Source organism: Athene noctua, chromosome 4, assembly GCF_965140245.1.
Source record: "Athene noctua chromosome 4, bAthNoc1.hap1.1, whole genome shotgun sequence".
NCBI lineage: Eukaryota > Metazoa > Chordata > Aves > Strigiformes > Strigidae > Athene > Athene noctua.
This window is the reverse complement of record NC_134040.1, coordinates 83870945-83894793: the sequence shown is the minus strand read 5'-3', so window position 1 is coordinate 83894793 and position 23849 is coordinate 83870945. Positions and strand designations below refer to the sequence as shown.

Here is a 23849-nt window from a genome sequence, read left to right as displayed (position 1 = left end):
TATGTATCACAGAGAGAGGACTAACATTGCAATGTCCATTTTTGCTCAACCAAAGTCATGCTCAGAAACTGAACATCTACAGCCTACTGAAAGCGACAGACTGCAATTTCACTGGAAAACAGGCATTTAACTTGTTAATAAGAGGTTAACAACGATAACGTTGTTCTTAGACAACAGCATCTGAGCACACACTCATTATTACAGCGTGTTTATCCAAACCCAAAATTTGGCACTAAATCTTAATAGCCCTGCATCTAAGCGTAGTTTAACATAGTCTTGAAATAAAACTAGGGTGATACATCATACAGAGAATAACTTACATATTCATTGCCTAAAAAACCCCACCATTTAAAATTTTGAAATAAAGTAAAATGCAGTAGGCTTCTGGAGAACATTTCTTTCCTACAAACATTAAAGTAGCCTCTAAGCTCCACCACAACATATAAACACATACCTTTTTGCAGTAGAAGAAAATCTAACTATATGTAATTTCTAAAACTCATTTCAGTTTGGTGAAACTGAAAAGGGAAATGTGTTTCATGGGAACAACCACACTAGTGGAAAAATCATTACTTAATATTCAGGTTACTTACAGATTTGTTGTCCAGCCTGCAAGATCTCCACTGTCCATAATAAGGTGATTTCCATCCAGCAGCCCGGGAGGGCTACTAGAGAAGGCAGGTGTCGGAGACTGGGAAGAAAGAGAATCCATGCTCCCAGTTGGGGTGTCTTCTCTGGGAGAGCTGTGACTGTCAGCTAGAAAAGAGAGCACAAGTCAGGAGGATACTAAATGAAACTTCTCATGAGCCAAAGAAGCTGCTTTGGTAACAATACCCTGAAATATGTACGAGAAAAAAACCTTACTGTCCCATCTTCACAGGATATTTTGGAGGACAAGCAATCCCCCAGCGTTTCCCCAAAAGGTACCACTGCACAATTTCCCCCATCAATTATCACCAGGCTATCTTCACAACACAACCTTTTCCTGGTCCCCTTCTCGTCATGGGTTTTATGTGGTTGAACCGCTAGATTTTGGGCGGTTATTTTTAGACAAATGCATCACTTCAGATAACAAAATAGCTCAGGCTATACACATTTGCGTGTCTCTCTAAAAACATATTCTCTAAAAATAACTTAATACACATTTGAAGAAAAGATTGCTCTCAAGTACCATAAGCACAGTCCTATTAAACATGAAACAATGAAATTTAGAAGGGTCAGAATAAGCAGGAGATCTCTAACAAATGCACAACACCCAAGAACGTTACTTTTATTACACCTTTTTAATGGTGTTACTTTAAAGAGAACTCATTGTATTCTGGTCTACTATTCGTTTTCATAAGCTACTTTTAGAACGTGACTTAGGAGACAACACATTCAGATATGACGGCTTAAGAAAACATTAAAGGAGCACCATTCCTATCCCGCAGACAGCAAGAAAAAGTTACCAATGTGTCACAACCCTCACTGCAAACCATGCTGACACATCTGGCCAAATAGCACGTTCTTCACCGAAAAGCTAACCTTCACCCACAGAGCTTTTCCCTTTTAAATTTTTATTTAAATATCAGCTGTACATTTTGTAAATTCTAGAAGAGGTCTATGAAATGAGGATGATTGCAAACATTAACGTGTCCAGCAAAGCTAATCCGCAGTCTCAAATGGGGCCTGTGACTGTTTTCAGAATATTAATATTTAACAGTAACAAGGGTCATTTCTAACCACCCTTTACAAGGCTCCCTGCATCCTTTCCTTTTCTCCTCTGTCTATCCTATTCCTATTGGTGCTCATGAACACAGCCCACAGCTCTGATAAATAACATCATCTAGTGTGGATTAGATACCGTTGACCCCACAGTCTTAATAAAGAGTTCTGCTCCTTCGGGGCCAAAAGCTTTGGGGAAAAAAATGAACAACAAAGTCCTAACACAGCATCACAATAATATGATCAATAGCTGTTAAAATATTGGACTCGCTTGACAAGCTGCATCTCCTCTATACCGCACTATATAAGGCAAATTCCTGTACAGCCTTACTAATTCTAAATTAATTAGCATCTGTACAGTGAACAACTGAGATTAATTCTACTCCATCAAGCTAAGCAGTACTCTTACAATAATAAATGAAAGAAATCATTTTGTCCTTAATTAAAAATGCAACAACAATGAAACATGGACAATGGAAAGCCACCTTCACTGGATAAAATCCCTCTCGTAACTTTATTACTGCCTCAACCAGTCCAATTTCTTCTGCTAACAAAGCACTCGCCTGCTTCCCCAGCCTCACCACCTCCCAGCAACTCTCAGAGAACAACTTCCCTAGGGAGCAAAACGACATACAAGTGAAAACACTGAAATGATAAGTGATCATCTGGAAGTTTCTCCCTAAAGCAGCTGCTAATTTAGGGATCTAAATCAGCCCATAGTAACAAAGTATGATAGGCTCCTCGGAGGAGAACTTTAACCTGGGAAGGTGAGTCAGTCACACTCCAGCCCAATCCTGCTCAACTAGGCCACAATGCTGCCGCTCACGTTTGCATGACATGACATGAGAACTGTAGGAGTATCAGGTAAAAACTAATTAATTACATCTCATTTGCAGACGTATGTGTCACAATGATAAAGATCTGAGGGATTAGAAAGTAATACTGCAATTTGACTTTATAAAGAAACTGAATTCCTTAAAACTAAATAGACTTAAGTCCTTCAAATTCCTCACGATTTCTTCTCAAAGTATTAATGCAACCCAGACTATCAAACTCCATACACAGGATTAGAAGGCCATGTCTACCTCAACCATTCACTTAACATTACTAAAACAGCGGTAGAAAGGAATATTCATCTGTTCTTTAATACTATGAATATGCCCAACTCACCACACCTCCCTACAGAAAGCAAAGGCTTTTCTGTTGAATCATTTCTTAGAGCACATAGAAAAAGTTAAAAAACACTAAACACTTCAGTCACGCACACTGGAGTCTATAGTATACAGCAGTTGCATTTGACATTATCGTAAGCAAAGCTGTGTTAAATCTTTCCTGAAATTTTACTTCTTCCTTCCCTTCCTTCCTGAGACAGTGTTTTCTCATGGTCAATACTGCGTTGCACTTTCAAGAACAGGATCAGGTTTTGAACTCTAAAAACAAATCAGGTACTTAAACAGGAAAACGCCTGCTAAATTCTAAATAGGATTAAGTGAACATCCTCTAAAAACATGTTCAGAGATACTTTACATTTCTGATGCTTTCAATTGTCTGTCTTTATAAAGTAAAACAATACCTTTATTCAGGAAAAGGCAACTCTGTGTAACTGCAAAAACAGATGACTAATGATCATCTAGAACATTTTCATGATTAAAACCAAAATATGCTCAAAACCTAAGTCTTTGAAATAGAGTGCCATTTCTCTAATTTCAACAGTACAAAGATTTCACCTCGTATGTTGGTGACAAAGTTCTGGTAAGTTCAGAAATTACAGTAACTCCTGTACATGGCAGAAGCCATAGAACTGGATCTAGTTACCTCTATTAAGCTTAATAACCTGCTTTTGATTAACGCCCATCTCATGTTGGGCCAAAACTCTATCTTCCAAAGAATCTTTGTCTGGAGACATCAGCGGATTATAAAGGTAATGGAGAATCTATTGGCTGCTAATTAACATACTCACTGATTAACGCACATACCTTCACTTCGTTAGGCTTTATTTTCAGGCATGACCCACGTAATACGCATTGCTACTAATTATAGTATCTCTCATAACCAGTTTCTGTGCTGTGTGAAGGTATTTAAATGATCTCCTTCATAAGTTTAACAATAAATCTCTTACTATAAGGGATTTTGCAGGTTTGGAATCATGCACCTGCTTTATAAACCTGTTACAGTGTCCCAGAGTTCCCTCTGAAGAGCGTACGTCAGATCTGAGTTCATGATTTTGTATTACAGTCCCACGAGTGCCACTTTTTCCACCGCTTACTCCTACTCATCAATCCCGTTTGTACATCCAAGGCTGGCATTTTTTTTGCCACAGCTTTAAATTAATAGCTTATGATGAGCCAACTGCCCACTGTGACTAGCAGAGTCACTGTTTTTAAGGATGCAGTCCTCTATTCTGTAGCTACAGGCTACTTTTTCCTCCAAAAATCTGTCCATTTATTTCTCAAGACAACCAAGAATATTTTGTTTGAATGGGTGCATCTTAGCCCGTGACCATAACTCCTATATAACTGCCATTGTTATTATTTGCAACTCCTCTTAAATTTGTCCCATGTGTAAATATATCATCAAGGATTTGTATTTACCTTTCTAAACACTGCTGCTATATTAGCACTCCTCCAGTTTCTTCAAACTTCTTCAGCACGCTACAACATGTTTTAAAAATTGACATTGCCAGGCCATACAACCCCACGACCAGAGAACTTTTTTAAGTTTGATGGCTTCACATTATTCAAAGTATTGCAACAGGCCTACCTGTGAAGATTTCTGCTTGATCCTGATGATTATAAATCATCAGGGAATCAAATTTTGATAGCTAAGTTCTTTCTAAGGGTTCTTCAAAACTTGTAATGCATATTGACTGCTACCCATTTCCTTCTCCCCCCTTTCCTGTATTTTGCTTTGTGGAGCAGGTAAAGATCCTAAACTGCTGGAGATTAAAAAGCCTTTAAAGTTCTGACATGGTTTGTTTTTTAAAGGGTGCTTAAGAGCATTGCTAAAATTGAATCAACTTTATGCTTTTCATTTTACCTCAGAGGTCAGGGGCTCCCTAATATTTTTATTGTTTCTCTCACTCCTCTTTCCCGCCACCATTGCTCTCCAGTGAGCAGCACTGCCAGATTTCCCACTTCTATGAAAAGGCTGACTGCCACACTGGACTGACAGGTCCTTCCGAAGAGGAGCTCCAGAAACTTCCTATTCTTCTCTTCTACCACTTGAACTGTAATGAGGTCTTACACTATAAAACAGAGAATATGTGAATTATTTTAAAGCTAATTTATATAATCCTTTGAACATACAGTTTGGTGTTCTTAGTGCCTCCATTTTCTCTCCCTAAAAATGTCAATCCCCCTCCCTTTTCTCTTCCATTACACTCTTATCTTTAGGTGCCAAAGAGAGGCAGAACAGATGAAGGGCATGAGGGTTCTCAGTATAAAAGCAGTAAGTCTCTATGACGTCTCAAGTTTTTGTCAACACTCCAGCCATCAAACTCTTCACCCTTTCTTCTTCGTATTTGTGGGAAGCCTCCGAGTGCCTTTGGCCTTCAGCTTGGCCATCTTTCTAGAGCTGCCACCAAGCTGCTTCTACGATTCATCTCCTCATCCTACACAAATAGGTGTAAGATCCAATTTTACTCTTGGAGTTAAAACTTGTTTTACATTTTCACCACCTTTTGCATACTATTTAAATTTTTTGACTGCTCGGCTCCATTTAAACTGTCATCTAAATGATCTTCTTGTTTCACTGTTCTAATCACAACACTCATCCAAGCCTTAGAGCTTTCACTGTGCCTCTGCAATAGATATCCATGCCTTGCCTCTACGGCTGTTCACAGTTCACAGCAGCCCTATCTAGAAAATAAGATAGCTTAGCTTGATCTCAACCATTTACTGGTTGTGGTTAGCTGGTACTACTTACCATTTGGTTTTTAACCCAAATATCCTTCCTCCTTCCTCACCTCGTGTCACCCTTTCTCATAATGAAAAATCCCCACAAAGTAAGAAAGTACATATATAGACCAAGACTTACCTCATGTAGTTTCTCTCGAGCAAATATGTAACCCTCATTCCTTTTTCCCTTTTGTCTGGATGAGCCTCAGATATTAAAGGCTCTCAGACCCTCCATACCAGCAATCTGAACTCAGCTTCTACCTAACTGAGCATGACATGCCTCCCAGCTGCCTTTTTTACTCCTTTTTCCATCTGGCTAGTCTAAGAATATTTTTTGTTGGCATCCAAAGTTGAAAAAACCTGAAATACTTTGGCAGTGTCAATAATCAGATCCTTACTTTACTCCAAGAATTCTAAATAAGAAAAAACATTTGTAATAAAAAAACCTACGAAAACCAGAGAGCTAACCACTATCAGTTACTTGCTTGAGTGACAGTTTTCTTCCAACTTCAGCATAAGTAAACTAAAGAATTACATACTTTACTATTAAAAGAAAGATTAATCTAACATCAACATTACAACCAACGTCTATAGTTTGAGGGTAGCCAGAGGATGAAAACATTTTATGAAAGTGAATGTTTCTGGAGTGAATGAGGAACGTATGACAGTTTCTGTTGAGATACGCAGAATGGGCAGAACAGAACTGTCATATGTTTTAAGCATTCATCGGATACACAGATCATGGCAAAATAAGAGGATAAAAGACATGTCTTATTCTACTTTGACAGTCACACAGGTCTTCTTGTAGATATAAGGGGTGATGGGGAGGATTACCGAGGAGAGTAAATTAAAGATGCTGCAAAATCCCTATTTCTACCTTCAAGTCTGACATTTTCTGCATCATGAGCTGGGGAAGCAGCAGCTGTGCTGCTGTGCAGCCACCCTTCCTCGCCCATCAGCATCACAGCTGCATCCAGCTCTGAGATAACAGACACTCATTCACCGTAAATAGCTAACTTCCCACAATAATACAGAAGTTTAACCAAGTAGAAAGTAGCTTTGCTCTTATGTTAATTTGTGGGTATGTACTATGTTTTCATTTTAATAGGAATCTCATAGATCAGGGACAGAGAAGAAATATGAGTATTGTAAATATCCTCTGCCAAGTGAGAACGTAGGTCCATGTGCTAGAGCTTCAGCATCCACAGAACAGGCATGAAAAACGTAACTGAAGATAAGTTGTCTCACACAGCTAATAAAACAAAGTGATCCCATGATAGGAAGTACCAGTCACTCTGGAAAGGATTCAGCCATTCCTGGAAAGCTAGAAGTTAACACTCGTGGAGAAAGCTTTATGTGATTGAGTGATCAGAGGATTCCACAGTCAAGAAGGGCCTTTTCTAGATACAGGGCTGCATCCTTTGTTCACTAGCACAGAATCCTCTGGGTTGGAAAAGCCCTTGAAGCTCCTCCAGTCCAACCATCAACCCAACCCTGACCGTTCCCAACTCCCCCAGATCCCTCAGCGCTGGCTCAGCCCGACTCTTCAACCCCTCCAGGGATCCCGGGGACTCCCCCCTGCCCTGGGCAGCCCATTCCAACGCCCAACAGCCCCTTCTGCACAGAAATCCTTCCTCAGAGCCAGCCTGACCCTGCCCTGGGCAGCTCGAGGCCATTCCCTCTTGGCCTGGACCATTACCTCTTGTCTATTTACGGTACAAATCATCTTGCAGTAATCACGCCAAGCACCAGGTGAACTCAGGCACTCTTCTTCAAATTTTTTAAAGCTTTCTGAATTAATGAAGTAATCTGTTTCTGAGTAAATTAACAAACTGTGTACTTTTGTTTATCACACCACTGAAACTGGTCAGCAGAATTGTTTATTACTCACCTCCAGACTACGGAAATTGTGCTATTTAAACACATAAGTTTCCAAACTAAGGTGAAACCACGTAAAAGCAAGCTAACAACAGTCTATTATTTGATTAAAAATAATCATAGAGAATGCTAAAACTAAGCAAGAGGGTTATTTCACTATTCCTGATTAATGGGTACTTTGGAGGTCAGAAAAATAGCTTTATATTACCGCATTTCGTTATCAAAAAGTATCCATTATCCTCACTGTGTAGCAAACCCTATACAGTGCAGTACTGCCTTAGTATAGAGTTAGTTCTTACATAAGCTTAGACATCACAGACTCACACACCCTAAAACCAACAGAGCTTTCACGGAGCAAATGGACCGCACCAGCCCACATATCCATCAGTTCCATGCTATATTTCAAAACACACGCAGTAAGAATTCTATAATCTACGCCAGCTATTTTCTTCTCTCAGACAAAATAATTAACACAACTATTAGCGTTGACTACGTTTTTTTTACCTAAAGACCAACTCTGATATATTTTTCAAATGGGTGCATGTACAAGCATGTGTAGCCTAGGCACAAAGTAGTTTTTCTGTAGGAAGATTGTTTTTCCCAACTCCATAATGATTCAGATACGTCAGAAAAAGGAGGAAGCTGCACTAGACAGAATTTGCCTCAAGACTGGCTGATGCAACTCAAGAATTGTAGCCAGAAGGGTGGGTGTCTGAGTTGGGGCTAGGAAAGGGAAAGAAATGTGCTCATTTGCAAGTCATTTAGAGGCAAGTGGGGTTTTGGGACGATGCCCCTGCCACTCTCCTTTTTGATACTTTTTTGCTTATTTCTAAAACGCAAAGTTCAACTTTAAACAAGCATCTTTCTAGACATATACTTAACCTGTAATAGCGAGCAATTATTGCAATAAACATCTCCCTTACTGCAGGTCCTCTCTCAAAATTCAGGAGAAATATTGCTTATATTATATCAATAAAATCCCAAAGACACATGGAACTGTAGGTAAGCCTTTCACTGAGCAAGCTAAAACTAAAATGGGCAAAGAAAGCCAATTTATTTCTCAAACTGTGGAAAAACAGTTCAAGACAGTCACGGATACAAGGCCGGGGTGTTAATTTATATCACATAATTAAATTTTGAAACACAACAGAAATCAGATACAAGCATGCAGAGGGGTTCCTCTTTTGATCTGTGTATATTAAGATAACAAGAGCAGTATCTAAACTCAAAGATTACTCACTTTTTTAACCAGAGCTTGCTTGGCAGGAAACCGCACACAACCTCCGGCCTTACCAGGCTGGCCAGATGCCATACATTAATTTCATGGCTGAAAAATGCAGTGATGAACTGAAGCTACTTCCTGAAAACTCTGACAATAAATGGATTGTCCCAAAGCTTTCATAGTTTTTTGGTAGCGGCACTGCGTGTTTTGGGTTTCCTAAGTTCCTAGGCAATGTTTACCTATAGTCCAGACCTGTACTGAAACCTACCAACAGAACGGCTCTAGCCTGATCAGTGAGAACTGTGAAAAAGCAAAGCAGATCAAAAAGGGGTACAATGATCAGGGCTAAAAGTTCCCTAATTCAGCAGCACTTCTTAAACGGCAACAAAAACTCCAAAGGCCATGAAAATGTTCTTCCATGTATCTTTTTCTTTTCTGTTGTGTTAGCAATTCAGCCATTGATCAGCTGGAAAATGTCTCTGTCAGGGTCCTTCCACCCCCAAAAAGGTAAGGTGTTCACATACTCTTTTTCCTGAGCTGTCAAACAGAGATAATACCATGCTGTTGTCTCTTCTTCTCTTGCCATTTAGCTTACTTCACTTGCAATTACTTCCCACGACTTATTAAAAGGAGAAGTTTCTTACCAATAATTTCAAAACCTGTGGTGGTACTTGGATAATGACAAAGACTAACTGCTCTCACACTGTGTATGTGACAGGTCTCTCATAAGAAAGCCACTCTGAAACATTTTCGGTATGCTGCTGACACTTGGCTGTGCCTCCTTTCTCATTTTGTTCACCTCTCTCCCTTGCCGTAACAGTGACTTCAGTGGAGGAATGAATGAAGCAGGATGCCTCAGGCTTATTAAAAAGATGTCTGGAAACAAGCTAAGCAGCCCTTAAGGAAGTTTTATCAGCTGTTTTAACTGAACATCCAGGTGACACGTTTCTTTAGGAACCTCCTAATCTCCCAGCTCATGATTTAAAAGGCAGGAGAATCGGAAGACACACTTGCTACCTCAATGCAGTTAGGTCATTTTCTTCCATGCCCAGATTCTTCTACCACTATCCGTGCCTGATATTCCGAGGCTAGATGTCGCCCAGTGCAACATTTTTATTATTTTTTTTTTTTTTTCTTCCACATCTGGCAAGACCTCAGGGCTAGCCTCAGCTGCACTGTGGAAGGGAGGCTGCAGAGATGGATCGAGGAGGCTGTACAAGCACACGGACAGCACCAAACTCTGTTGATGGCCAGTGAGAGAGAAGAGGTGAATGTGCTCATCAGTGAATTTGCACCCGTTACAGAACAACAGAAACCTACTTGCTCGGTGGGATAACCAAACTTGCCAGGCATCTTCTTGCTTGCGGATTCCCACTAACATGGTCTCTGAGGCTAATTCACTTGGCTACTGTCAAGCAGTCTTCGATGAGACTGCAACTCTAGCCAAGCTAGTCCCACCACTATTCTCCATGATATCCCCTAAGTACTCAACCTCCTTCTTGGTTCAGCAAGTTGCAAGTACAGCTGGGAAGGAAAGAAATGACAGTAATGTAATTCACTTTGCATTAAGTGCAATTTTCAAAAGAAGAAAAGAGAAAATAAAAGGGAAAAAGAAGAGCTAAATTGGACAAAGACTTCCAGAAGCTTAGGAAGACTAAAAATACATTTTTTCCTGACGGACTAAAAAACATTGACAGAGTGGGAGCAAAACAGGAAGAGGAATCATATCTTCTAACTTGCATAACAGCCTGTCAGAAAATTCACCATCTCCCCCCTCCAAGTTCTTATCTTTGTCACCAGTGAAGGGAAGCAAGAGCACCCCATGTGAGGAACACCTTATTCGGTGAAATGCAACTCTTATCCACAGCAAACTGGCTGGAGAGCTGAACAGCTTGAAGTCTTCATTTCACTTACACTCTTGTGTGCTGGGTGACAGCATTTACTTTCAACCAACAGAGGTTGGCCAGGGCACAGCTGGCATGTAGCAAAGATACGTCAGTGACTTCCATGCCCGGGATTAATGGCTTTTAGCATGCCAAATTGGCCTTCTTACAGTATTATGTGCTCTTGCACGTCTGTGTGCAGAAGGTAGAGAATTAAAGAGATGAAGGATTATTACAGGAGATCAGAGATTTTTAATAATGCCAGGCCTCAAGGAAAGACTGACCCCTTCTCCTGAACTCCCCATTCATTCTTTAAATTCAAATTTCAATTTTAAATCGATTCAAATTCCCTTTCCCTACACCTCTGACTCCTGCTGTGTGCATGTATGTGTACACGTGGATGTGTTTACTTTGTACACATCTACAGCCTCTAACTTTCGTATACTGAAAGTGGACAAGCACTGGCGGTGATTCTAAGGCAATTCACACAGCAACCATGAAGATCTGACATACATCGTTTGAAAAAAAAATAAAAGTTAGGATACGTTTACCACATTATGACAGTTAAATCTGATTTCAGATTAACTGTGGAGCAAGTAGGCTGTAGCAAGTATATTACTCACAGCTACAACAATGGCCAGACAACGTACACTGTGTATACAAAACATGGACTAAAATTATTTGATACCTCCAAGAAAATAAGTATCTTCTATGGACCCAAAGCTTCCCAAGCAGAAGTTGATTATCTAATAGGAAACTGGGACCCTATACATAGCCACTATTAACCTAAGAAAAAGCTTCACCTTTACTGGCAGTAGATCCAAAACGACTTTTACTTTGTCTAGCACTCATCTGACCGAGAGCCATCAAGTGGAAAAAGCCGTGATAGATCACACAGAATTACGGGAACTATTCTTGCAGCAAGGTGAAATACAAACTATCTCAAAATTGTACACGGCAAACAGCAATCATCCTGATCTTCCCCTCACAACTAATATTGGTGCACCTATTTGTAACAGCATAGCTGTGTGTTCTGCTCAGCCGTTAACAATAGCTTTGTAAGCAAGCGTTAGGAGCCCTTACGGCTTTTTGATATGCCTATGTAGCTGCTTTTCTTTCCACTTCCCCTACTACGCGCCAGGTTACAGAAACACTTCCAAGCAGCAGATTCAGAAATAGAAAGAGTTCAAGGCCAGGTTTCACACCTGCAACCTTGCTGCTCTGGGCTGTTCCAGCCCTGAAGACCAGTCTCCTTGTTATAAATACAAGGCTTTCTCTAACATCCAGGCTTTATGTTCAGTAGTTCCAAATGAAGTTTATGGTTTTTTACTTATTTGTTTGGGGCAGGAAGGGATGGGAGGAGGAGGGATAGGGAATACTTCATGGAAGCTATGTAACCATTACATCTATCATATTTACTTTGATGAAGTAATTTAACTGAATGCCACAGCAGTTCATGCTAATTAATTTATCACCCAATTTAAGACACCGTCTCACTCCAATTCCCACAAAAAAATCAGAAGGAGATACTCCTATTCAACACTAACATAGCATTCATACTTTGGCTTCCCTAAATACTTTGGAGGGTAATAGAAGTTAGCACAAGGTTTAAAGGGTTAAATAGCAGTTCTAATTTTTATTTCTTTTATAATTCTAAACAAGAATCTTTTTCTAAAGCACTATAAATATAAAAATTTACAGCAGCAGCTATTGCAAACACCCCATATGCCTCTTGAGTTCCAGAGTCAGGGGATGGGAGACAAATGCCTTAAAAACGAAACCAAACCCCCCCTGTCTGGTACTACTGTGCTATGTCCATGTATGTGCCAATGCAAAATTTTGACACCTAGAGGTTATTTAAATAGAAGAAAGCATCAGCAAGCACTGTGGCTTAAAGGAGTATATTTTGGTTTGTTTAGAAAACAAGCTGTTCTGTAGTTGGTCAAATCACACAAGACCCATTTCTTGACTCCAGGTGCGATTTACGCAACTCATGCTGACTCTTCTGTTCTTCTTGGATGGACTGCATTACACTGCTACCTTTTACAGGACTTTTCCTGCCATGATGCTCTAGCAGCCCTGCAATAATAGTTCAGTAATCTCCAAGTCTCTGATACAGAAAAAGATTGAACAAAAAAAAAAAAAAAAAAAAATTATTTTGCTACACGTATATAAAAATTAAAATAAAATTGGGAGGGAACAAAACTCTAACTCTGCATTGCCTCCTAGAAGAAACATAAACGGAGCTCTCTTCTGACATATACTGACTGTCCAAATGGAAAATAAAGACCCAATGACATTTTTAAAAGAACAGGATAAACAACCCTCTGTTCTAGTGAACAGTCTTTCTCTCTCTGTGTAGAGACAGAGAGAGAATGCAAAGTCATTTTTACATAGCTGAGACTGTAAGCCCCAGGAGTTTCTGCATTACTAATAACTGACTCTAAAATACATTCAGATAGTAGAAGGAAACAAAAAAAAAAAAAAAAAGAAGCAAAAACTATTTCCAGAAAAAGAAAAAAAACCCCACACCATAAATCCCATGTCTTCATTTTAGAAGTCAAGAAAACTCTGGAAATGATCCTAATGTAAATCTCAGACAAATCTGCATTTTGCTGAAACAAGAACTTCGGGTTTAGGCCACATACGAAAGTAGCTCAAAGTTCCCCATTAAGTTTAGTTCTACTTGAGAAACTGAGATGTTGAAAAACTTCAGAGTGAAAATTTAGTAACTGGCTTACCACAGAGGAAATAAGTTGAAAGAAAAACAGACAGTATCATCTGTGACTTAAGTTTGTCTTTCAGGAAATGAAGATCCTTATGGTAGTAAATATAATACTTGAATTGTTTGCAAATAGGTTTAATCATCTAATTGCCGCGTACAAGGAAAATCTCTGTGCTATCAGAACTCAGTAGAGTTAATTACTAGAAGGCAAAATAAAGATTTTTATCAAACATAGTGTGTGTTCTTCAGCTATTATATTTATCGATATTTATGTCACTCAGAACCCTTTCTGGGTGGTTGCTGCATACATTTGGTGTGCAGTCAAGAAGCTTCCCGACTGCAAACGTGCTTTTAAAAAGAAACGCTGGCCCGAACCCTGCATTTCCAATTCAAGCAGTGGATTCTGAAGCCTGTTAACTCCCTGGAGCAGCTGATAGTTAAAGACTTGTTTCCGCTTTTCTAACAATTTCCTGGTTTGCATAACAATCCTAAAAGAAACACACTCAAGAAGTTTTCCAGTACAGAGAAATTTTTGTCTCCCAACATACTTCTAGTTTCAAGACATAGACAATATTTATATATAGTTATAACAACTTTAGAGATATATTTGTCTACAAATATATTTACATATAAATATGTTATCAGCTACTTGGTTTAAAACAAGATTATGATAATTTTGCCACATCCAGGAAATACAAAACACTGGTGCTTAACTCATGCCATTGTGAATAAAGAGGGGGGGGGGGGGGGGGGGGGAGGGAAGGGGTTTAATGTTTAATTTCCTGTTAAAAACACACACAGGATAAAATCTTCCAAAGAGCAGTTATAAAACATGCATTTGTTAGCCAAGAAACTAGGTAAATATGGAATGAAGCCCAGGCTCACTTTTATTCCTTCCCCCCTCTCCAAAGAACAAAGTAACTGAAGGCCCCGGCGTGTATTTGGAGGCGCTGAGCCCTTCTCAGTGACTAGATAATTCATCAGCCTGGCTGATTTATGCCCCCTGTATCCACTGGGGTGGTTCCTCAGCTAATGCAACGACGCAGCTGAGCTCAAGGAACTGCATTGCTATGTATACTGCACGCACGCCAAGCAACCGTTGTACCAACTACTGACTACCTCACCGACAGCTCTCTACCTAAAAACAAATAACATAAGCCTTAGCATGCAGTCGGGACCTACTGACAGTGTCTAGCAACAGCAGACTGAGAATTCGAGTTGACTCAGCGCTGAGGGATCTGGGGGAGTTGGGAACGCTCAGGGGGAGGGTCATGGTTGGGCTGGAGGAGCTCCAAGGGCTTTCCCAACCCGGATGGTTCTGTGAGAATACTGCTACCTTCAGTAGGAGCTAAAGACACTACAGAGGATATTCTTTAAGAAGTTACAAGGGGAAATATTCTTTTCAGATGCCATTGAAACTCAGTGCCATCCATCCTGGAACCGTGAGTTCACCTGCAGCAATTCAGGCTTCATCACAGTTCCGCCATGCATGATGATGTATTTATTAGGTTATTCTGCAATTCACCACACTAGAAGTCCCAGACAAGTACCAAATTTGTGTATGATATATAACAATTACAGCCTTTAACAACCCTGGTTCTTCTCTTTGTTGGGATGCTCAAGTTAGACAAAAATATGGACTGGATTTTAGGAGCATTTATAACCATTTTCAACAGTAACACAACAGTACTTTTGGATCTTACAATAAAAATAATCCACCAAATACTTTCTGTATACTGTGTTAGGGTCAGAGTCAGGTCCTCAGTCAGTGCACATCTTGCAGCACAGAACTGAAGAGGTTGTGGTACTTTTGTGACCTGCTGGGATTCACATTCAAAATTAGAAGGCAAACAACTCTGTGAGAGGCTTCAATTTTGTTTTGTTTTTCAAACGAGGATAAACTTATTACCGCAGATACAGCTCAAGAGCTTTCTTAGCTTTTGGTAGCATATTATTCAAATTAACACAGCTTAAGCTTTTTAAGTTGATGCACCTTAAACACGTTCTAGTCAAGTCATTTAGTTCTATATTTGATGCAAGAAAAGACAGGCACAGAGATTACGTATCTCTCTGGTGAATTAGATCTGATGGCAGGCATGCTGAATTTCTTGCAGATTCTTTGTAAAACTGGCTCTGAGACAGTAAACAGTCCTGGGTTTATTTCTAAAACCTGCACTTAAGAGCTGTTGTAAATATTTGTGCTCTTTCGGTAAGAAATCAACCCCTGATTTAATGACAGTTCATCAGTGAATCTCATACTACTGCATGAGTTCAAAATCTTCCTGTTTATTTTCACTTGGTGATAACTGGACTTTGTGCCCCGATCCCATGATTCTTCATGTGAAAAGACTAACAACATTAGGAAGAAGAAAGGGAATAGGGTGGAGAAAATCTGTAACATAAAATGAGCCCTGACTTGCCTTCTCAGTACTCTAGGTACCCCCAAACCACAACATTTCAGGAAAATGGTTACGTTTCTGGCCAACAGTATATATAAGATGTTATACACCTTTTGCCTCATGTATGTTGCTACTGCAGACTCCATGAAAAAGCAAGATTTTTGTTTTCTTTGCTTCCCAACAGTAAGGCAAGTTTACAAGTATTTACTACTAGTTACATCAAGGTATTAAAGATTTAAGTAAAGTAGCAGTATTCTCCAGTGCAGTGGTGACCTGAGCCTTTAATCCATATGAATTTAACTGTAGCGTGCATTAGCTCTTCTCATAAAAGATTTGCTATAATTTTAGTTCTTTCTCCATTTATCTTATGGCTGGGTAATTTTCAGTAGAGGTCAAAGATTTCCCCAAAGAAACAGGAGCTGCTTCTCTTTTAGAGGGGAAAAGCATATTTAAGACAGTTCGTCCTACTTTTAAACATGGCACAGGACAGTACCCTCTGTGGTCTCCTTGCTTTTTCTCACGTTCCAAAGCAATTAAACAAGCGCACAGATGAAATATGAAAACACCTACTGAAGATAGGATACACGGCCCATCTGCTGCAAAGACTGAAATTATTACTAACATCTTACCATCATCCAGCTCAAGACAGAGATTGTAAACAGCCAGAGGCCTCTTAATACGTTGTCCTTGTCTTCTTGATTGCCTTGGTGGGGCATTTGGAGGAGATACTGACATAGAGATTGGCTCAGGCAAAGTGGCATCAGGCAGGGTTTTGAAAATCTGCAATCAAGAACACAAAGGGTGTTAATTGTTTATCACTAAGAGCAACCTGTGTAATGCAACTGAAAACCATTATCAAACAACATTTGTTTTGGATTTCATTCAAAGCAGGCAGGAGCCAAAAATCCATTCCTTCAAGTTTGGGAGTATGCCGTGGGTTTTTAATGAGTGCTTTTAAAACAAATAAATAAATAAATAAAATATGAAAATAAGCAAGAGCACTGTCTACACATTAACCAAGCTGCAAATCAGTTAATCCAAAGACAAAATATTTGCAGCCATGCTTGCCAGCTGGGATGGAGGGGAAGGGGAAAAAAGGGGATACTAACTTTATAAATTAGTAACCAAAAAGCTATATAGCATTAGCTAGGACCTATAAATTTGCCAGAATACCGATTTTAATTTTCAAAACTTCTGATATCATTATAACATTGGCTATTTTAATTAAAAACAAAACAAAAAACCAAAACCCAAAACATACTCTTGAAGAGAGCAAGGGGAAAATTTTGAGGGGAGGGTTTTTTAGTGAGAAAACCTATAGTAACATACCATGGGAGAATTTTTTCAGTTAACTATGGCATATTGAGTCACATATACGTATTATGATATTCACAAAAACACCTATGAAGAGGATTGCATTTCTTGTTACCATTTTTTGAATCATGACCATTAGCATATACCACTCCATACAAAATACCGTGTCATTTCTCTCTGGATTAACCAGCAATGCAAATTTGCTCAACCTGATAACATTTTTACTTTAACTGCCACATAGGGGGTACAGTCTAATGGTGCTGATTTACTTCTCGAAAATTATTGGTATGCTGATGTACAATTTAACAGCAGCCTTTCACAAGGGATCATGGCAGATTCACACGAACATTAGCTTAATATGCATTTTGTCAAAGACAGCAGATAAAGAAAACCACAAAGAGCAGCTCTGCACAAGAAAAGCCCTGTGTCTCCATGGCACCTTACAGCGACACAACACAATAATATAACAAGATATAATGAAACAGTTATGGTGTTCTTTTACCCTGCAACTTTACGTTGCCACATGTCTGTATAGGAAATATTATGAAGATGAGACTTCTAATGAATCCTTTGAAGGAGAAGCTTTTTACGATGTAGAAATTCATGCAGAAAGTACGAAGAAACACCACCCATTTTTGGATTATTACAGCACATATCAGGTGCAGCAGGAAACTAAAAGCGAGTCAGGCTACCCTACAGGTGAGCAATCCTGTGGTAAGGCAACTCAAGATATCATGTTAGAAGCAGAAGAAACTCCACATGCCATCATATCATGGCCTGTTAACCTTGAATATTAACCCATGTAGGAATAAGATGACCCAAGAACCCACGTATACGCTGCCTTATGGCTGTTTAATGGTCCCTCTTGTACTAGCAGCTAGAAGACTGTACTGGTACAAAATAATCAGAAACACCATTTTCCATGAAAAGTGTGACAGAATGACCATACTGCCAAAACAGGGCAGCAGTCAGCTGGAAGCCTGTATATGGTGTGCAAAGGAAAGCTCCAGTGACAGTATTACCTTCCTTCCCAATAAGTGAATGTTGCTGAGGGGGAGATAAAATGATGTAATTTGAACTTCCCCATACCAGTGTTAAGAAAACTGGCTCCCACTCCTTCACATGCCTATGAACAAGGGATTACGAGAGAGAGTGCCAAAACAGCACACGGAACTCTAAAGGCAAAATGTTTATAAAGAAGAAAGGAAACAGTCCAACCTGGTTCTCCCCAGTACAGACACAGCAACGCTCTCAGACAGTGACAAAGTTCTAATTGTGCTCAGAGTGCTAAAAGCCATTTCTTAAAACATGATGCAATATATAATAATGAAATCTACTGTGCACCTACACGGCACTCGGCTAACAGTACCACACTGCCCCCTTATGTGTAAATACAAGGCTAGATTGAGCAGGTTTAGGGATAAACATTTGCTTCTGAAAAATTCAAAAGTACCAAAACTTTAAATGCCATCTTTTCCATGGACTAAGTGTTGCGTTTGGGTTCCCTGGTAAATAACTCTCTGCCAAGAGGTTTCAGCATGTTGTTTACTATGTCACATTCCACAGCTGTGTTTACTTGTACAGCCTTATCCACGCATCTCCGCTGAAATTAATGATGGCGAGAAGAACAAGTATTCCCCAGGAGTACTTCATAAGAGATGAGCTTTCTTGTATGCATTTGGGCAACCTGCACAAGTTGCAGTGAAGTTCTTAAGTGTTTCCCCCTCACCTCTTACAACTACTTCAATATATTCTTCTAAAACTATGAGCCTGAGAAACTAAGAGTCACAAAAGCAAAACACAATCAAGAAAACCATAAAGATGATCCTTACTCAATGATACTTGGGGCCAGACAGGCAACGGGATAATGAATTGGAGACAGGTATGAATTCTAAGGAGATTTCTAATGGCAAGTGGCTACATGATGTGAAAAAAACAGCGGTTTGTTTTGTTTTATTGTGGGGAAAAACCCCTATACAATAAACAGGAAAAATAACAAGAAAGCACTCAAGTCAAACTTCAAAGAGTGGCAAGTCCCACCCATGCTAGCTAACTTCATAGTGATACTGGTGGCAGGTAGACACGAGCTGCCCAGAATAATGATCTCTCCCCAGTGAAAGGTTAGGGTTACTGACTCCTCTCTTTCGCTGTCAGGATAAGCATATCACCTCTAATTTTTCAGTTTTTTAGTGGCAGAGCTGTGCATGAATGTTTCTCAACAGCACTGCTCATTGCAACCCAGTGCTACCCAGTCACAGCACTGGGCTGAGGGCAGTCTGAGCTCCTTCTGCAAAGACTCTCAGGCAGGCGTCGGGTCCGTTCCCTATTTTACCTTCCTCTGCTCTCGACTTCTGATTAGAACAGATGGGTAGGGAAATCTCATTTCTGGGATGAGGTCAGTAAGTAGTATATTGCTTTCTAGGGAGCAGAGATCACCTCCCAAGAGCTCCTGGGTATCACAAGGCCATGTGTTCTCCACACTGACTGGGACCAGGGCAAGGGTCCGCACAAACTCCATCCTCTCACTCCTACATTTCTCCAATGCAATGTTACAAAGCTGTAGCACTTTTTTCCCTGTGCTCCCATTCAACATCTGTCTCCACTGAGAACAAAGGGATTCCTGAAAGAAGTATTTAGATATGAACTAGATGATGCAACCTCTTGACGATCTGAAGAGTAAATTTACCCATGCAGAGGAAATTGAGACTAAGTGACATACTCAGCAATGAAATCACCAAGTATCACGAGTTGTCCTGCAGGATTCTGAGAAACACAAAACCAACCAACCAAGCCAAAACAAAACCACACACACAACTACCAATGGAAAGATCACTAGGGTGGTGTTTTTTTGTTTGTTTTTGGTTTTTTTGTTTTTTTTTACAAAAGAAACAGGAAACATCCTGCCTTTGTGTGTTGCACAAAAAAAGTATTTAGGGCCATCTTTGCTTTTTCATACATCTCATATTTGTGTTCATCCCTACTTCAGTATTTTCTTTTTGTCTTTTCAGTATAAAAAAAAAAAAATCCAGTATAGCCCATCCATAACTAGACACGTTTCTTCAGCAGCAGAAATCTTTCTGTTGCAGGTCAAAGCTACAGCTCGTACCAGAGTTTTGCAAAGGTGAGCACCTGAAAAGGAAGCAGAAAGTCAACCTCGGCCCTAAGAAGTGCACATACAGCATTCAGCTTCTCTTTATTTATTTTCACTTAAATAGACAAGTACTTTTCATCACACTTTAATGGATATTTGTCTGCTGCACGGACAGAAGCACTGTAACATCTGTCTGAGAACAGGGGAATGGAGGCATGTTCTATTTCAGTTGTGGGGAGAAAAGTTTTCTGGTTTTATTCAAATTTGCTTTTAGCCTTATTCATTATTTAAATGCCACTGAAGTATAAATGCTTCACATCTGATGCAAGATGCCTGGTGTGGGAGATGGGAGACCTGTTGTCAGAAGCACACCACATATGCACAGAAGACAGAGTTCAAAATCATACGCACACCGCGTGAGCACCTGAAATGGTGCTAATATTGTTGTGCTTTGGCTTGCACAACAGCATGGAACCACACCTAAATTTCGGAATATCTTCTTGCACTGCAAACTGTTGCTATCAGATGCGTGGCGAGACAACCACACACATCCAATCGGAAGGAAACCCTCCCGTGGAAGAACAGGATTGGAACATGCTATTTAATAGAAGATGTCTCTGCTACTCCAAAAGCAGCCTCCCTTCAAATAAAAGTCGGATCTACCACCATCACTCATCTAGTCTGCAGAAGTTACCACAGCTTAGACTGATGCCTATATAAAGACAAGAATGAAGTCCACTCGTTGAATTACCTCATTCAAGCAACAGTAAAAATGTCTTAAACGAACCTCTGAGTTTAAGGACTTCACAGTCACATCCAGCATTACACAGCTTTTGAGACTGTGGCCAAACTGCATTAGATTTATAGAATATCTGTTCTCTACAATGTAGTTCTCAAAAGCACTGGCATCCTGCTACTGACCTACCTGGGGGCAAACTCAGAAGCTAAGTGAAACAATTTACATACGAGAGAAGACTAACACAAGTAGGACTCAAAATTTTATCAAGCAGCAAAACCAACTGTTAGTCAGTCCTACCCTAGTTAGTCCAGTATTTTAAACGGTTGTTTAGGTCTGATCTTAGGTGAAAGCAGAATTTAAAAGTGCACACTGACTTAAGTGGTGGGTCAGACCCGAAGCCTGCGGTGTAAAAATTACAAGAAGAAAAGATGAGACTCTTGTCAAGCAATTTAAAACGCTGGTACGTTTGACCTATTTTGCTCTATGCAATAGTACAAAATGGATACTTTACAAGGCTAAACAAACCACAACCCATCTTGGATATGCACCGCTAATAACAGCTCTGTCTAGAGCAGTGAGCGCAAGGCCATCCCTACATACAACCGTTCCAATTTCTAAACCTGTGTCCCACAAACTCTATGGAAGCATTTCTTGAGAGTAATGAGCCAAATTCAACATATTATCATACTGTATTCTACCAGGAGATCCACATGGCAGCAGCCCAAGGAATTTTGCCAGATTCCCCTTAATCTGCAACAATAGTGTTGGACTCTAGATCCTGAACTCTTACTAAAGCCAATTTTAGAAATGCAAAAAAGAACATGGCCGGGAGGATTTAACTTGCCCTATTCCATGAGTTTATGAGTAGATATATAGTTGAACGTGGAAATGTAGATTAGATTCTGCTGCTACAAGAGAATACTGATCTATTCTTTCTGGTCTCAAGCAGAACTAATTAATGAATTTCAGTATGTTTGCCAGGAATCACTTTAGGAAAAGACCCAGACATCAGGTCATCTCTGTCTGCTTTGTATCACTGGGGTAATTAAAATTTCCTCTAAAAATCAGTGGGAGGCAAACAGCAAGGACAGAGTGGGATGAAAAAGAGGGGAGAAAAAAAATGGAGGCTTAGTAATAGAGCTAATGAGGATAAGCTTATTAAAAAAAAAAAAAAAATCATTAACAGCTTAAAACTGTGCCGTGATTTTGCTGCAAGACAAAACCCCAATTCACTTTCATTACACCTACCACACAGAACATGCCTCTATTTCCTCTGAATACATGAACAAGAATCAGAGTATCAGAAGTTGCTGTCTAATGCAAAGGAGGCTAGAATACGCAAGGGCATTCCAAATGCTTTGAAACTGGGCTGTTGGTATAGCCTCCAGTATTTCAACTGTATTTTTTAGAGGACAGTATTTCTCCAGCCAAGAATATCACCAGTACAAGGTTTTTTAGTTGGGTAATTTCCCTTCCAATACATACTTGATTTGCGATTGGTAAATAAAAGATGCACACACAGACACTTCAACTGATGTTTATTGAACAGTATAAAACACCATCCACCTAGGTCACATATACTGCTCTGCCCTTATACATTTTATGGCTATGGTATTCCTCGCAGTTCCATGACAACTGGCTAACCTATATGATGATCAAATAATATTTTATAAATTAGCAGCTGATGGGATAATGTGAGACAATCTTATCACCATAATCTTTTCTCAACTTCGCTTCAGAATGCAATGCAAGCCCAGTTCAGGTTAGATCCAGTCACCTGCACAAAAACAGAAAACATGTGTTTATACTAGAGACAAAAATGCTCAAAGACGCCAACTGTCACAGTAGCTCACAGCATACTCTTACCTTGACAGGCTAAGCTTTTTCTTCTTAAAATAATGAAGACAGTGGCCATACCATTTTTTTTGACATTTTCTGCAAACATAAAACAATGTCTTTTATGTCAAGTTATAATTTTACTATAGATACGAGCATTTCAGAAAGTGCAAGGTGAAAAAAAGCATCTTAAAAATACATTGCAATAGCTCAACCACTATTTGTAACCACTAGCCACTAACTTTACACTACTTGTAATCCATTTTTTAACCGAAAAAAACCCCACATTCAATAAGATGAAAAGTTCTAGATTTTTTTTTTTTTTTCTTATCTGAAGGGTTTGCAGAAGCTAACTGGAGAGATTAAAAGTTTAATCATAACAAAAATTATAAAAAAACAGCTTCTGGAGAGCTAGGACAAAAGTTTTATTCTAACAATTTTATAAAATTTCTAGTGCACTGACATCTTTAAAAAATGATCCTTTGTTACTGTAGTTTCTTACTGGTTTGCATTTTACTTTACTATGGACAATGTTAGATCAAACTATTTCATTTCTGATTTTAGTTAACATGATCCATTTCTTCTGGTTCTCGAACCCATGATTCAATAAATATAAAATACATGCTCTAGAAATTCCTTACATCGAAACAGAATTTGTGTTCAGTGTACAACGTGTGATAAAGTTATTTCTAAAAATCACATTAAATATTTTTGAAAAAAAGATTTACACAATCCTCAATATAAGTTATCGACAACTTAATTAGAATCCTTAAGTAACTTACCTCCCCAAGGTTAGCACTGTGTCCACTCCAGTACAGGTGTGCCTGCCTTGAAGCAGTTATTCTGACTTCTGCATTTCAGTATCTACACACTGTAAAATATGATTTGCTGTGCGCTGCCTTCTATGAGATTGAACGGGATGCAGATTTTCTGAGGCTTTGGATTTTGAGGCTTGAATTCCACTACAAACCACAAAACACCTTTAAACAATATTCACAATCATTATATTGGAGGGGGGGCACACCAAAAACCAAAAAACACATCTTGTTGAAAGATACCTGAAGCTAAGCCTCTAGAGGGGCACCAACCAGAAAGCATCAGCAATGCCTGGTACACTCTATTTAGTTACAGTGCAACAGAAGATACAGCTCGAAAAGTAACT

At 39.4% G+C, this 23849-nt stretch overlaps 1 protein-coding gene and 1 long non-coding RNA gene across 5 annotated transcripts in view; both read right to left on the bottom strand.

The window, feature by feature from the left end:
• The window catches only part of ARHGAP10 (Rho GTPase activating protein 10), a 152205-nt gene that overhangs the window by 23505 nt on the left and 104851 nt on the right, over positions 1–23849 (bottom strand). For all 4 annotated transcript variants that reach the window (XM_074905910.1, XM_074905912.1, XM_074905911.1 and 1 more), the window contains 2 exons: positions 16337–16487; positions 594–756 (listed from right to left, as the gene is read on the bottom strand). In XM_074905910.1, coding sequence (XP_074762011.1) covers positions 594–756; positions 16337–16487 — 314 coding nt within the window. The remainder of the gene's footprint in view (positions 1–593; positions 757–16336; positions 16488–23849) is intronic.
• LOC141960427 (uncharacterized) lies at positions 21896–23675 on the bottom strand. Its single transcript, XR_012633619.1, has 3 exons — positions 23470–23675; positions 22718–22786; positions 21896–22628 (listed from the first exon to the last, which is right to left on the bottom strand). It is a non-coding gene; the product is annotated as an uncharacterized LOC141960427 (long non-coding RNA).